Raw genomic sequence first — 15,210 nt, 5'->3', positions numbered from 1 at the left:
TCTAACTGTTGCTTCCTGACCTGCATATAGATTCTCAAGAGGCAGGTCAGGTGGTCTGGTATCCCCATCTCTCTCAGAATTTTCCACAGTTGATTGTGATCTACACAGTCAAAGGCTTTGGCAGTCAATAAAGCAGAAATAGATGTTTTTCTGAAATTCTCTTGCTTTTTCCATAATCCAGCGGATGTTGGCAATTTGATCTCTGGTTCCTCTGCCTTTTCTAAAACCAGCTTGAACATCAGGGAGTTCACAGTTCACGTATTGCTGAAGCCTGGCTTGGAGAATTTTGAGCATTACTTTACTAGCATGTGAGATGAGTGCAATTGTGCGGTAGTTTGAGCATTCTTTGGCATTGCCTTTCTTTGGGATTGGAATGAAAACTGAGCTTTTCCAGTCCTGTGGCCACTGCTAAGTTTTCCAAATTTGCTGGCATATTGAGTGCAGCACTTTCACAGCATCATCTTTCAGGATCTCCACTGGAATTCCATCACCTCCACTAGCTTTGTTCGTAGTGATGCTTTCCAAGGCCCACTTGACTTCCCATTCCAAGATGTCTGGCTCTAGATTAGTGATCACATCATCATGATTATCTGGGTCGTGAAGATCTTTTTTGTACAATTCTTCCATGTATTCTTGCCCCCTCTTCTTAGTATCTTCGGCTTCTCTTAGGTCCATACCATTTCTGTCCTTTATCGAGCTCATCTTTGCATGAAATGATCCCTTGGTATCTCTAATTTTCTTGAAGAGATCTCTAATCTTTCCCATTCTGTTCTTTTCCTCTATTTCTTTGCATTGATCACTGAAGAAGGCTTTCTTATCTCTTCTTGCTATTCTTTGGAACTCTGCATTCAGATGCTTATATCTTTCCTTTTCTCCTTTGCTTTTCGCTTCTCTTCTTTTCACAGCTATTTGTAAGACCTCCCCAGAAACCATTTTGCTTTTTTGCCTTTCTTTTCCATGGGGATGGTCTTGATCCCTGTCTCCTGTACAATGCCATGAACCTCATTCCATAGTTAATCAGGCACTCTATCTATCAGATCTAGGCCCTTAAATCTATTTCTCACTTCCACTGTATAATCATAAGGGATTTGATTGAGGTCATACCTGAATGGTCTAGTGGTTTTCCCTACTTTCTTCAATTTGAGTCTGAATTTGATAATAAGGAGTTCATGATCTGAGCCACAGTCAGCTCCTGGTTGTTTTGTTGACTGTATAGAGCTTCTCCATTTTTGGCTGCAAAGAATATAATCAATCCAATTTTGGTGTTGACCATCTGGTGATGTCCATGTGTAGAGTCTTCTCTTGTGTTGTTGGAAGAGGGTGTTTGCTATGACCAGTGCATTTTCTTGGCAAAACTCTATTAGTCTTTGCCCTGCTTCATTCTGCACTCCAAGGCCAAATTTGCCTGTTACTCCAGGTGTTTCTTGACTCCCTACTTTTGCATTCCAGTCCCCTATAATGAAAAGGACATCTTTTTGGGGTGTTAGTTCTAAAAGGTCTTGTAGGTCTTCATAAAACCGTTCAACTTCAGTTTCTTCAGCGTTACTGGTTGGGGGATAGACTTGGATAACTGTGATATCGAATGGTTTGCCTTGGAAATGAACAGAGATCATTCTGTCGTTTTTGAGATTGCATCCAAGTACTGCATTTCTGACTCTTTTGTTGACCATGATGGCTACTCCATTTCTTCTGAGGGATTCCTGCCCACAGTAGTAGATATAATGGTCATCTGAGTTAAATTCACCGATTCCAGTCCATTTTAGTTCGCTGATTCCTAGAATGTCAACGTTCACCCTTGCCATCTCTTGTTTGACCACTTTCAATTGGCCTTGATTCATGGACCTGACATTTCAGGTTCCTATGCAATACTGCTCTGTACAGCATCGGATCTTGCTTCTATCACCGGTCACATCCACAAGTGGGTATTGTTTTTGCTTTGACTCCATCCCTTCATTCTTTCTGGAGTTATTTCTCCACAGATCTCCAGTAGCATATTGGGCACCTAATGACCTGGGGAGTTCCCCTTTCAGTATCCTATCATTTTGCCTTTTCATATTGTTCATGGGCTTCTCAAGGCAAGAATACTGAAGTGGCTTGCCATTTTAAATCGCAGATCAGTAACAGTATCAATCCTGAATGGGAAACAAGAACGCTGTCTTTTCATTCGACCTTTGCACTTTATAGGCTGTGTGACCTTGAGGAAGTCACCAAATCTCCCTAAGTCGCATTTCTCTCAAGCATTAAAATAATAATAAACACCGATCTCACCTGTGCACTGTGTCAGAGACAGCGCTAGACATTCACTATACCATTTATTCTTCTCAGGCTTCCTTGTAGTTGTTAGGTTAGGGGTCACCTGTCTGAATTCTGACCCACGAAACAAGCAGAATTGACACAAGCCACTCACGAACTGCTCTGTAAATACAACCCACAAGATCCAGCAGCTCTCTCTTCCTATTTTGTGACTGGAGTCACATATCCCATAGAATAGGCGCAAGATAGGAAAACAACCTGAGACCCCGTTACCCCTTGCAGCAGAGCCTGAGTAGGATAGCCATCAAGCTACTGAGGCTATGATGTGAGCAAGAAATGAGCCTTACTGATTTAAGCCGTTAGAACAGTTTAATATAGCCCAGCCTGACTAACAAAAGCACTAAATAAGAAAATAAAAGTCACCTGTTTTATATATCAATGTGCTATATAGCTATACAGGTTATTACTGTGAGCAATGATGGCAACCTTGTAAAAAGATTAATAGGACTTCTAAGATTTTTAGACAATATAAAGGATTTCTGAAAGATACAGTCCAGTCACTACAGACCAGCCACTTCTTACTTCAGTTCACTTCAGTTCAGTTCAGTTCAGTCACTCAGTCGTGTACGACTATTTGCAACCCCATGAATCGCAGCACGCCAAGTCTCCCTGTCCATCACCAACTCCCAGAGTTCACTCAGACTCACGTCCATCGAGTCAGTGATGCCATCCAGCCATCTCATCCTGTCGTCCCCTTCTCCTCCTGCCCCCAATCCCTCCCAGCATGAGTCTTTTCCAGTGAGTCAACTCTTCGCATCAGGTGGCCAAAGTACTGGAGTTTCAGCTTTAGCTTAAATATTATATATATTTATATGCTCTTAATATATCTAGGAAAGAGATACAAAGATGATCCATTTTACCAAGAATTTTAGCTGATATGACTAGGTAGTTGAAAGCCTATCACTTATGCTCTCTACAATGACACTAAGTTACATGAAGTTTCTAAAGATAGTGACCTCTGGCAAAAGATGAAAATGCACACCTACATGAAATGATTCTCTCACTTTAAAACCAAAACTGAGAGGATGATTGTAACCATATTTGCAATCTCCTTTCAGGAGATGTCTTGCTAATAAGCACTCAAAAAAGAACAGCAAAATGCTAAGATTATGGTTAATACAATTTTGTATAGACTGAGTTTGCCTAAATTTCAAATACAACGTACACAGAATTGGAGGGAAGCTCTCCTGAGAACCTAAGAAAATGGTACTTAAGGTACCCTTATTATTTTTTATATGGCGCCAAATTTTCTTGACAAATTGTTTAGTAAATCAAAAAACTACTTCCTTTAGAGATTTTTGAAGGGATATTAATTCAAGTCAGCAAAAGGAATCATTGATTAAATCCAAGAGTATTATATCAGTTCAAGTGTTCCTTATTGGATGATTATTAGCTGTTGCTGTACAAATATCACTGGCAGGATTAATAAGATCTCTCATAGAATCAAAAGGCCAAAAATAAGTTCAAAAAAGGCTAAAAATATTCCTTAAATTTAATTTTTAAATGCAGCCTTCCAAAAATCAAACGTGTATTTTAGAGCAATCTTGACATCTCCACAAGTGCATAAATGAATTTAAACCTGTCAACGACCTACTTTAATGAAAGAAATTACAGCCATCTTAAATACCTATAATTTATCTTTATAATAATACTAAGCTGCTAATTTTAGAACTTAGAAATGAGAAATTATGGCAAATAAATGCATTTAGCAAAATCAGCCATCTAGAAGACTCAAGTATATTCTTCGGGTAAAGAAAAGCTGAGTTTGCCTACTCCTGAATGTCTTGCCATTGCTGAAAGTTTACAATATTTTCCAATATTTACAATATCAGGCTGGAGGAGCCGCAAGGAAATGCAGGCTAACTCACTAGAGTAAACTCTGTACACACCAGTTGTGTACATGTAGACTGAGACAAAGCAGATTGACAAGGGTGCTTGAACCAGCTGCCTGCCTCTCACAATGGCAGAGACTAGCCATTGCCTACCAAAACCTCCACCTTCTCCTTCCTCCACAGAAAAGAGAACACTGCTTTTTTTCTTTTTTTTGGATGAACATATTGCTTCCTGGAATAAAACTATCTTATCCACAAATGAACATTATCAATTCAAGGATAATGTGGGACTTTAGTAAAGCTGCTCTAAGAAAACTGGCTTGATTTTGAAGGTCATCTTTTTTATTGTTGCTTTACCCCTTACTGTACCCCTGTCCAGTAGCCTTCATGGACCCTGATTCCACACAGCAGGAAGAAGACCACAAAGTCAGAGCTTGAGTGCTTGACGACAGGATGGGATTATCACCCAGTTGGTCTAGCCTACATCTAGGCTACTTTTAGGAGAGACAGAAATATATTTCTATCTCTTTTAAGTCACTATTATTGTGGGGTTTTCTGCTATGGGCCGCTAAAATTTAACTTATATAATTAGTTAATTCATTTTTCTTTAGCCAAGAACCATAATAGTCTGGATTTGTACATGTAGACTCAACTTTAACATTTTTATCCTATTTAATGGTAGTAGCCCAATTTGTAAAAATACTAATATGTCATGTAAGAAAATCAGCATTATGAGTGAATTATTTTAATGCTTCTTTCATATAAGAAACCTAGAGATAAAAGTTTACCAGAAAACCAGTAAATTCTTAAGGAAATTTTCCCTTCTAGTTCCCAACGAATACCAAAAAAGAAGTAGGACAATGAGAAACCTTACATATATTTTCTAAAGAAATCTGTGGAAGATGAAAAATATTTTGCTACAGAATGTACATTGACATGATAATATGAAGAGCACTTTCTAGTTTAAACTGTTTTCTATCATTTCTATTTCCAATATTCTGTTTTTAAAGATCTATTGATTCAAATATGAGAACAATGGTTAAAATTTTAATTTTTAATAACATTCACACTGAAAACTTCTAGTGATGATTAATAAAGGATTATATTTCTTAAAAGTTTAGGATCAATAAATAAGTTCCAATTTGTTGAAAACCTAAAGCTCTGTATAATCATGTCTACTTCAACCATGTACATGGAAAGAAGGAGCAAGAGGAAGAAGGAGAGAAAATAAACCTATTTATGTCCATCTGGGCCCTAAATGAAAAGGACCCCATTCTATTGTATATGTTTTTCCTACCTCACTATGTAATATAGCCTGGGGCTAGGAATGCTTTCACCTTTCAACCTAGAAATAAAAAGAATATTTTATTTTTATTCCAAGAATTTAGTATCAGAGAAGAATTCCTAGTACAGGAATCTCTCTCTTCCTCATCTCACTTTGATCTCTTTCTCTTTCTCCTCTAAAAAGGAAGAAAGAAAAAGCAAAATGCCAATACTAATTGCTTTTTTTTATTTTTCACAGTAAGTTGCTGATATAGGAAGCCCTCAGGCTATAAACATTTTTTTAGTCGTTATGATGAAGAAAGAAAAACCACAGGTTGTTTCAGAACTCACAGTGCAAGTGACTTTAAAAAAAGTAACTCTATCTTGCAATCACTATGGAAAACAGTATGGAAGTTCCTCAAAATAACTAAAAATAGAGTTGCATATGATCTAGCAATTCTACTCCTGGCCATATATCTGGAAAAAATTATAATTCAAAAAGATACATGTACCCCTATCTTCACAGCAGCACTATGTACAGTGGCCAAGAAATGGAAACAACCTCAATGTTTACTGAAAGAGGCATGGGTAAATACACAATGGAATATTACTCAGCCGTAAAAAGAACGGAATACTGTCACTTGCAGCAACGTGGGTGGGCCTAGAGATCAGCACTCTAAGTGAAGTAAGTCAGAAATAGAAAGACAAATGCCATATGACATCACTTACATGTGGAAACTAAAATATGACACAGATGAACTTACCCACAAAACAGAAAGAGATTCACAGAAGCAGAACAGACTTGTGGTTGAAAACACTGGATCAAAGTGGGAGGGTGGATTGGGAGTTTAGGATCAGCATTCGCAAACACTCTGTCGCTGTTGTCTGGTCACTCCGTTGCGCCCCGCTCTTTGCGACCCCATGAACTGCGCCAGGCTCCTCTGTCCATGGGATTTCCCAGGCAAGAATACTGGAGCGGGCTGCCATATCTTTCTCTAGGGGGTCTTTTTGACCCAGAGATTGAACCACATCTGCTTCATCTCCTTCATTGCAGGTGGATTCTTTGTCACTGAGCCACTAGGGAAGCCCACAAACTATTATACATAGAATGAATAAACAAGATCCCACTGTTTAGTACAGGGAACTACATTCAATATCCCGTGATAAAACATAATGGAAGAAGAATTTATATCTGTGTACACACACACATGGGGGGCATGGCAACCTGCTCCAGCATTCTTGCCTGGAGAACCCGATGGACAGAGCAGCCTGGTGGGCTGCAGTTCTTGGGGTAACAGAGTTGTATGTGCCTGAAGCGACTTAGCACACACACATATATACACAGGTATAAGTGAATCACTCTGCGATACAGAAGAAATTAACACATTTTAAATCAACTATAATTCAATAAAGTAATTCTTTTAAAGTGACTCTATTATCTCCTATATGTGTATTCATCTCACTAGCTTACTGCTGCTATAGCTTAAGTCAAAGGTAGAAACACAAGGCTTCATGAGAAGAACAACAATATTCTGCATATTTTGAAGTCAGTTAAAATAGCATTCAGGTAAACCCAAGATATTTCTGTTATGAATTATTCTCTAGAAGATTATAATTTACATGGTTAATGAACATAGCAAAACTAATTTTGTTAAAGTATCATGGAACTTACTAAACATCTTATGGTTGGTGTAGTAATAAAATATATTTTAAATGATATTGAGGACTTACCACCTCCACCTCCAAGAAGACTGGCATTTGCTGTTTAAAAGAAAACAAACAAAAGATGTTAAATAATATATTAAAATATGTTTATGCCAGAGTATTCCAAGAAAAAGTTGGTAATGATCATGCCATACATATATACACACACGTATATCACAATATGTACTTTCATATAAAGATACAGTCTTTGTTTTATGAAGCATGAAAATGTAAATATTCACTACTTGTATCTCCTTTTTCTCTTCAAATGACTATTTTTGCAATGTTCTTACATCTAATAAAATAAAATACATATTATGATCCTTTTATTACCATTCTGTATCTAAAGTAACCTTCTGTTTTCTCAATTTTATCAAGTAGAGATATAACAATGTTACTTAAGCAATTTCAATAATTTCAAAGGATAATGCAACAAAAAAGTATAATGATAATTTTAATTAAATTAAATACCATCAAATAAAGCTATCTCAAGTTACTCTGCTATAAGAATGAACTTAAATAGCAACAGATGTATTCTTTTGTGCATTAATTTTTTGTTTGTGGGAAAGAAACACATTTTAAATATTTTTGTAAAACAATGATTTGTCATTTCATATCCATTTACCTATTAATCTAGCCCACTCAATTATAGAAGTCAAACAATAAGCAAAATATAAAACAATTCCATTTAGATTTTAAGAGGTCAAATTTTCAGAAAGTTCCATGGCAATTTTTTGCTGAACTATTAAGCAACCTTGCTGCTGCTGCTAAGTCGCTTCAGTCGTGTCCGACTCTGTGTGACCCCATAGATGGCAGCCCACCAGGCTCCGCCGTCCCTGGGATTCTCCAGGCAAGGACACTGGAGTGGGTTGCCATTGTTTATGCCTATGATAATCCAGCCACTACAAAAGTCAGAAAACAGAACTCTTGGAGCAACATAAAGTATGTAGTAACCAAGGTGTCTTTCTTCGTGGAGAAATCTGAGCTACCAAAAGATTATAGAAATCATTTAAGAAGAAATACTAGGAATCTTTAACTTGAATTTTAGTGTGATATCCACAGACCATGCACTGGCCTGGTAAGAGAAGGAAATATCAGAGTGTTAATGATTTCATCAATTAAAAAAATGGAACATTTTAAGAATAAATGCCTGTATCCATAAGAGATGGTTTGTTAATTATTGCAACACTAAAGAGAACATTATAAAAATGCATGGAGAACAAACACCTTTGAAGGTTTTCTCAGTATGTCAATATTAGAGCATCAAATCTTATTTCATATGATCTTCCAAGTACAGGGCCATCTATTAATAATAATAGCTGCTCTTGGCTTTCCCTCACTGCTTTCATCACAAATATGGACTGAGTAGCAATCCCATTAGTCAAACAAAACTCACTTCAGATATTACAAGTCATCTGCCACTGTGTCAACTCAGAGCCCTCAAATCCCTCTGACTTCACAATGAAAACATGTAATATTTACTTAGATGGTATCCAGGACTTAATATTTTCTCAAAATCAAACTGTGCTGAAGTGGCAACTTGCTGAAGAGGCATGAGGAAAGATGTTACCAATTCTTTTTAATTAAATTTTTTTAATTGGAGGCTAATTACTTTAAAATATTATAGTGGTTTTGCCATACATTGACATGAATCAGCCATGGGTGTACATGTGTTCCCCACCCTGAACCCCCCTCCCACCACCCTCCCCATCCCATCCCTCAGGGTCATCCCAGTGCACCAGCCCTGAGCACCCTGTCTCATGCATCAAATCTGGACTGGCAATCTATTTCACATATGATAATATACATGTTTCAGTGCTATTCTCTCAAATCATTACCAATCATTATCTTGGGCCCATACCCTTTAGTGGATGGGGGAAATTTCATGATGTCTATTGGCAAACCCAAACACTTTCTAAAAATCTTAACTACATGAATTTTTAAAACTGTATGGCATTTCACACTTCTGCTGATTTTTTATTTTTAAATCTGACTGAGAACTCCGTCCTTGTCTATAGCTTTTCCAGATCCCTGAAACTCCATCTGTTGTCCTCCAATTTATACATATTCATTCATAAAAAAAACTTATTTCCAACAACAAACAACAATAGTAATGAAGAGTAGCTTTACACTCAAATTCTCATGCCCAGAATCACAATACCAAAATGTAACCTATTTTTCCCCAGTGCTTTGCTTAATAAAGGTAGAGTTTGCCTGTTTGGAGAGCACAGACCAAGTCCCATCTGTTTAATCCGGCACTTGTCCAATAGATGTGGGTGGATGAGTGGGAGTAGGTGTAGGAACTGGAATTCCAGGTTTGGAGGACCATCAAGTCCATTTATCTCAGATGTGTGCTCGTGTCTAGATGAGCATTTCTGGTTACACTTTTAATATCAACATAGAAATATTTCATAAAATTGTGGCATCTACAAAGTGCACAATCATTTTTAAGATAATTTCATGTGCATTACCATTCACGTAATAGAATCTTAATTTAAGCTGCTTAAATATATTCAAATCAAATTCAAAGCAATTCTAATAACTATAATCCCAATAATGATTTATCTAAAGAATCCATCAAATTTAAGTATTTTATCAACTTCTGTTCTCTAAAATTTAAAAAATAAATGCTTTTTCTTCAGTAAAAGTGACGTGCATACGTGCTCAGGCACTTCAGTCATGTCCAATTCTTGTAACGCTATAGACTATAGTCCACAAGGCTCCTCTGTCCATGGTATTCTCCAGGCAAGAATACTGGGGTGGGTTGCCATGCCCTCCTGCAGGGGATCTTCCTGACCCAGGGGTCAAAACCACAGCTCCTGCATTACAGGTGTATTCTTTGTTGCTGAGCCATAGGGGCAAAAGTGGCAAAAGTGACATAACTGTAGGCAAATAAAAGTGAATCTTTAGTAGGATTTCTATTATTGTATCTTTACAAAGCACCCTATATGCAATATAACTGATTTTCAACATTTATCGATCAGATGGATTAAGAGCATTTCATCCATTTCACAAAAGTGAAAAGGACTTTTGTGTGTCTGAAATTAACAGTCATTTAATTTTTACTTAATTACTTCCAATAAATTGAGGTATATCCCAATTAGATAGGAAGTTCTTAAAGATAAGATTTGAGTTTAATAGTTTGGTCTGCATATAATAAGCTCTCAACATGTGTTTCGGAGAAGGCAATGGCACCCCACTCCAGTACTCTTGCCTGGAAAATCCCATGGACGGAGGAGCCTGGTAGGCTGCAGGCGAGGGGGTTGCTAAGAGTTGGGCACGACTGAGCGACTTCACTTTCACTTTTCACTTTCATGCATTGGAGAAGGAAATGGCAACCCACTCCAGCATTCTTGCCTGGAGAATCCCAAGGACAGAGGAGTCTGGTGGGCTGCCATCTACGGGGTCGCACAGAGTCGGACACGACTGAAGCGACTTAGCAGCAGCAGCAATATGTGTTTTGTAATAGTCAGATAATTGGCAGATTTAATCCTTTTTCTTTATTGACATAGAAGACAGGTTTTGTTTACTGAGGTGTCTACAAAGAGAAAACTTTGGTCCTTTTTCTTTTTGTAAAATCAAAGACCGCTAAGGAAACTCCTATACTTTATTTAGAAATAGTGATTAATAATGTAGGAAACTGAAACTAGCATAACATTACTAACCAACTATACTTCAAGATAAATTAAAACGTTTTTTAAAAGAATATACGTAATGTGTTTATATATTTATGTCCCTATCTGAGTCCCATGTTGGAGGGAATTTTGGATATGCCTCTTGTTATTCCTTGAGTTTCACGGGGAAGAAAATTAAAAAAGGAACTAAGAAAGCTTGAAGTTGATAAGCATGACGCTGCTGCATCCAGAATATTTAAAAATGGCCTCGCTGAGCATGCCAGTACCATGGCTTAGCTGGTCAAAGCGCCTGTCTATTGAACAGAAGATCCTGGGTTCAAACCCCAGCAGTGCCTGGGACAGTATGTTACTGAGCTTCCTATGTGTACAGTGGTAAAGAACCCACTTGCCAGTGCAGCAGATGCAAGAGACACAGGTTTGATCCTTTGTCGGGAGATCCCCTGGAGTAGGAAATGCCAACCCCATTTCCCTGAGCATGCTTTCTAAGTAACCAGCACTAACTTCTTTCATATTTTCCTAAATAAAATGCCCCTGTTACCAGAAGAGGTAGAGGGAAAAAAATCAAGCTTCAGTAATTGTCTCAAAGATCAATTCAATCAAAAACTAAAATAAAGCATTACAAATTAATGAATCTATTATAGTTTTCCTCCCACAATAACAACTCAGTGAAATGAATAGTTTCACTGCTTAGAAAGTAAAAACAGCACTGAACATAAATTGAGTAAGAGTTACCAAAATCTAATTTCAAGTGACAAATATGAAGAATTTATTTATAATACCCTAGGCAAATGATTATTTTTTGAAGTTTATGAGAAACTGCTTTATTCCACTTAAACTCGGTTTTGATTTTTTTCATTAAAATTATCAAATTATACACAAGTATAAATATTCATTGTAAAACTATCAAAACCAAAAAATAATTAAGAACAAAGCAGGAATCTTTTTCATGGGATAATTAGCCTACATGAAAAATAATCATGCTAATAGACATTAGCATCACTCTTTTTGGTTTTCTCAAGATATAAATGGAATATTACACTACAGTAAGTTCAGTTCAGTCGCTCAGTAGTATCCGACTCTTTGCCACCCCATGGAATGCAACACCCTATACTGCAACACTACAGTAGTCTTCCTTTAAAAAAATTCCTAAATGACCATTTTCTACATGTGTGTGTCTTTTTAAGAATATAATTAGAATTAAATTGTGGATCAAATGATGAAAAATACAATTACTATATTTGTAGTCATATCACTGGAGGTTCCTAGATGCAAAATAGGCCATGACATTATTAAAAATACAAGACAAAGCTTTAATTTATTAGATACTTACAACACTATTCCTCCTAAGATGTCAAAATCCTTTGCAGCCTATATAAGGTAATAAAAAGGATACTGAACTAAGAACTGAGAGCCAGATAACCTCTATTTTAACTCTAGTTCAGTAACTAAATAGCAGGTGTATCAAGCAAATCATAGTCAAAACTATCTTACTTTTCTTCTTCCATTTGGAAATTTAGAATCAATCAGGGATGGCAAACAGGTTTTAAACAATTCAGATTCATTAATGACGAGAGACTGTCTGCACCTCTGATTGGAGAAGGATTCTGAGGCTAACCCCAGGCTCTGCTGAAAAGAGAGCCATGATTAATTAATAACGCTGGTCATGGTCAGAGGAGGATAGGAAGAATTAAAAGACAGTACACATGCCATATATTGAGGATCTCTGGATCTGAGGACTTCTTTTAGATTTGACAGTTTTGATGTAATCAAATTCGATTCAATAATCTTGAAAAACAAAACTGCTAATTTAATATGCACCATCATTGTACCTTAACATGGATAATAGCTCCTGTGTTTCCAAGTCTGAAATAATTCAGTCTGTGAAACAGTCCATAGCTGGGTGAAACAACCCACATCCACTGTGAGTCAAACTGGCCTGATAAGTGTTTGAAATATTTTTTTTTATTGCACTTGCCCAGTAATTTCTATTATCTGTATTTAGTAATTGTTTATTTTCCCACTCCATTTCTACCTCCACCCAAGACTATCTGTCAAATAAGCAACAGCCTGAGAGACTAGTCTTTAAACATTGATTAAATCTATTTGTTCAGGGTTTTTGTTTGCCTTTCATCATTATAAAGAAAATTATAGTTGCTTTCATCCTGACAGGATCCTGACCACCTAGTTTAGCTTATTTATTCTGCTTTCTTATTACAACAGAGCACATAGGATGTCAAAACGATTGCTGGCAAAAAAATTTCCCCAGGGGCTCTACTTAAAACACCACTTCATTCACAACATGTTATCCTAAAAAATACAAAAGCCAAAATATCACCCTTTAGAATGGTACACATCACAGTCCCTTGATTTTGAAACTCAAAGTAGGAAGGGATAAAAACACCTGTTAAGATGAAAATCCTAAACACGTGCATGACTCTAGAACCGCTTTATACAGGGAGCAACCAACTCAGCTGACAGCTGTAGAAATACAATCTACACAGACAAATATAGCTATCAATTTGGCAACAGCTCTCTGTTAACGTTTTTCCAGATTTACACCTTCTAAACAAAATCAAGACTGCCACAAGTTTGGGGCAATGCTGTAATTTCCTTCCTTGAAGCTCACAGGGAGAGAAAATTAATAGGCTTAACTATTTCACATGTAGAAACCAGTCATACACATATGATGGATAATTTACATGTCATACAATGCAGAATTCAAAAGAACTCTTCATTATTCCAGGGTCTGTGTGGGTTGGATAAGCTATAACCCACCTTGAAGCCAAAAATGGAATACAGTAAGTCCTACTATGGATAAATAGGTGGAAGGTCATCAGGAATTGGAAAACTTACTTGAGAGCATTAACAAATGAAACAAAATGGAATTATTCTTGCTGAACTATAAGACAGGAGCTAGAGCCGTCCTGTTTTGCCAATATGATGTCACCAGCTATCACTCAGGGTGCTCGGAGACTTCTAGGAATAATGCAGCATGGGAATAAAACTACTTATTTTGTCCAACTCCTTCATTTTACAAAACTGGAAAGATAAAGAGAATCAGAGATGTTAGGTAACTCGTCTAGGATCAGGCCTAGGAGAAGAACCTAGGATCTACTATACAATATTGCCAATCTCAAATTGGAAATATATATGCACATACATATGTATATATGATTGTTGTTGTTTGCTTGTTCCTCTGAAATCACATTCAAAGATGGTAACAGAATGTAGTGTGCATGGGGTCTACCAAATGTTAGCCTACTGAAGATCGCCTAACTTAACTATTAAAGAATAAACTAAAGCATTGGTGGTTTCTACAGCTTCACAGTTCAATACAGAAATAAGAGAAATCAGTGCACGCTTCTATTAACGTGTACCATCACCCTTCTTGCCACTGTGCTCTGAATCAGTTGTAATTTTGAGAATGATAACACTGGCTCGGTTACAAAACTGGGATTACTCGAGTAACCCAATCTGGGCTTTCCAAAGAGTGAACAAACATATCAAAATAGGGGGCTGGGGGAAAGAGTTCAAATGTACATTAGCTTTGTAGTTGTAATGATACCAGACACTTGAACAGAAGTTTTTAACTTGTCTTTCACAAGGAAGATTTTGATTGCAAATGAAGTCTCAATTTGAAAAACAGAAGATGCACTTATTTGAGGGAATATGATACACTTTATCCTAATGATAATATAAGCCTGAACATGCACTCTCATTTATACACTTCTCAGAAAGACTAACTTGTTTTAATAAAACCAGAGAGGACCTTTTTAAAAAAAAACTGTTTTACAAAGTTTCTTTATTTCATCTTTCTTAAAATATTATGGAATCTTTATTTCTTCCTGATAATGAAACAGCAAATGAGTTTTTATAAAAGGTTTATTTTAGCTTATATTTTAATTTAAACCAATAAGACAAAAGAATAATTTTGTCATAGTAAATAAATTGAAAGCTTGAGACAAAGAACCTCAAATTTAAAGGATTTGGGGTTAAAGGAAAGGAATAGGATTGCTACCTTGAGAACAGTTACGAAGCTCTAATATCCATAAAGGTAAATGCCATATTTGTTGGTATCGACGGTACCATACACAGTTCTTAGTAAAGTTCGGGACTGAATAATTACCTCTTAAAAACACAACTAAGAGAATGAATGTAAGACAGGGGAATGAGAGGGGGGGAAAGGGAAAGTCATATTTTTGGGACAGATGAGAGAGTTACAATAACACATAGTGACTCCTTCACAATTTCACAGCAAAGTGAGGCTATGCCAGGAGGGAACCACACAGATTGAGGCCCAATTCCAGACTCTATCACCGTCCTTGAGAAGTTCTTAAAACTCTAATTGATTATTTAATCACTTGTATTAATCAGCCAGTTGGTAAAATAATGGTCATGGTACAGGTTAGCTGAGAGGTTTTAGAGTGATAAACTTAAAAAAATAAATAAATAAAAGAGTGATC

The 15,210-nt window shown here is 36.7% G+C and overlaps 1 protein-coding gene across 2 annotated transcripts in view; it reads right to left on the bottom strand.

Moving 5' to 3' along the window:
• MACROD2 (mono-ADP ribosylhydrolase 2) overlaps positions 1–15,210 on the bottom strand; it is a 2,324,156-nt gene that overhangs the window by 1,777,930 nt on the left and 531,016 nt on the right. For both annotated transcript variants that reach the window (XM_027976486.2, XM_042230293.1), the window contains exon 4: positions 7,140–7,169. In XM_027976486.2, the coding sequence (XP_027832287.1) occupies positions 7,140–7,169 (30 nt within the window). The remainder of the gene's footprint in view (positions 1–7,139; positions 7,170–15,210) is intronic.

This window comes from Ovis aries, chromosome 13 (genome assembly GCF_016772045.2).
Source record: "Ovis aries strain OAR_USU_Benz2616 breed Rambouillet chromosome 13, ARS-UI_Ramb_v3.0, whole genome shotgun sequence".
Classification (NCBI taxonomy): Eukaryota; Metazoa; Chordata; class Mammalia; order Artiodactyla; family Bovidae; genus Ovis; species Ovis aries.
Note: the sequence above shows the minus strand (reverse complement) of the source record. Positions and strands in the feature narration are given on the sequence as shown.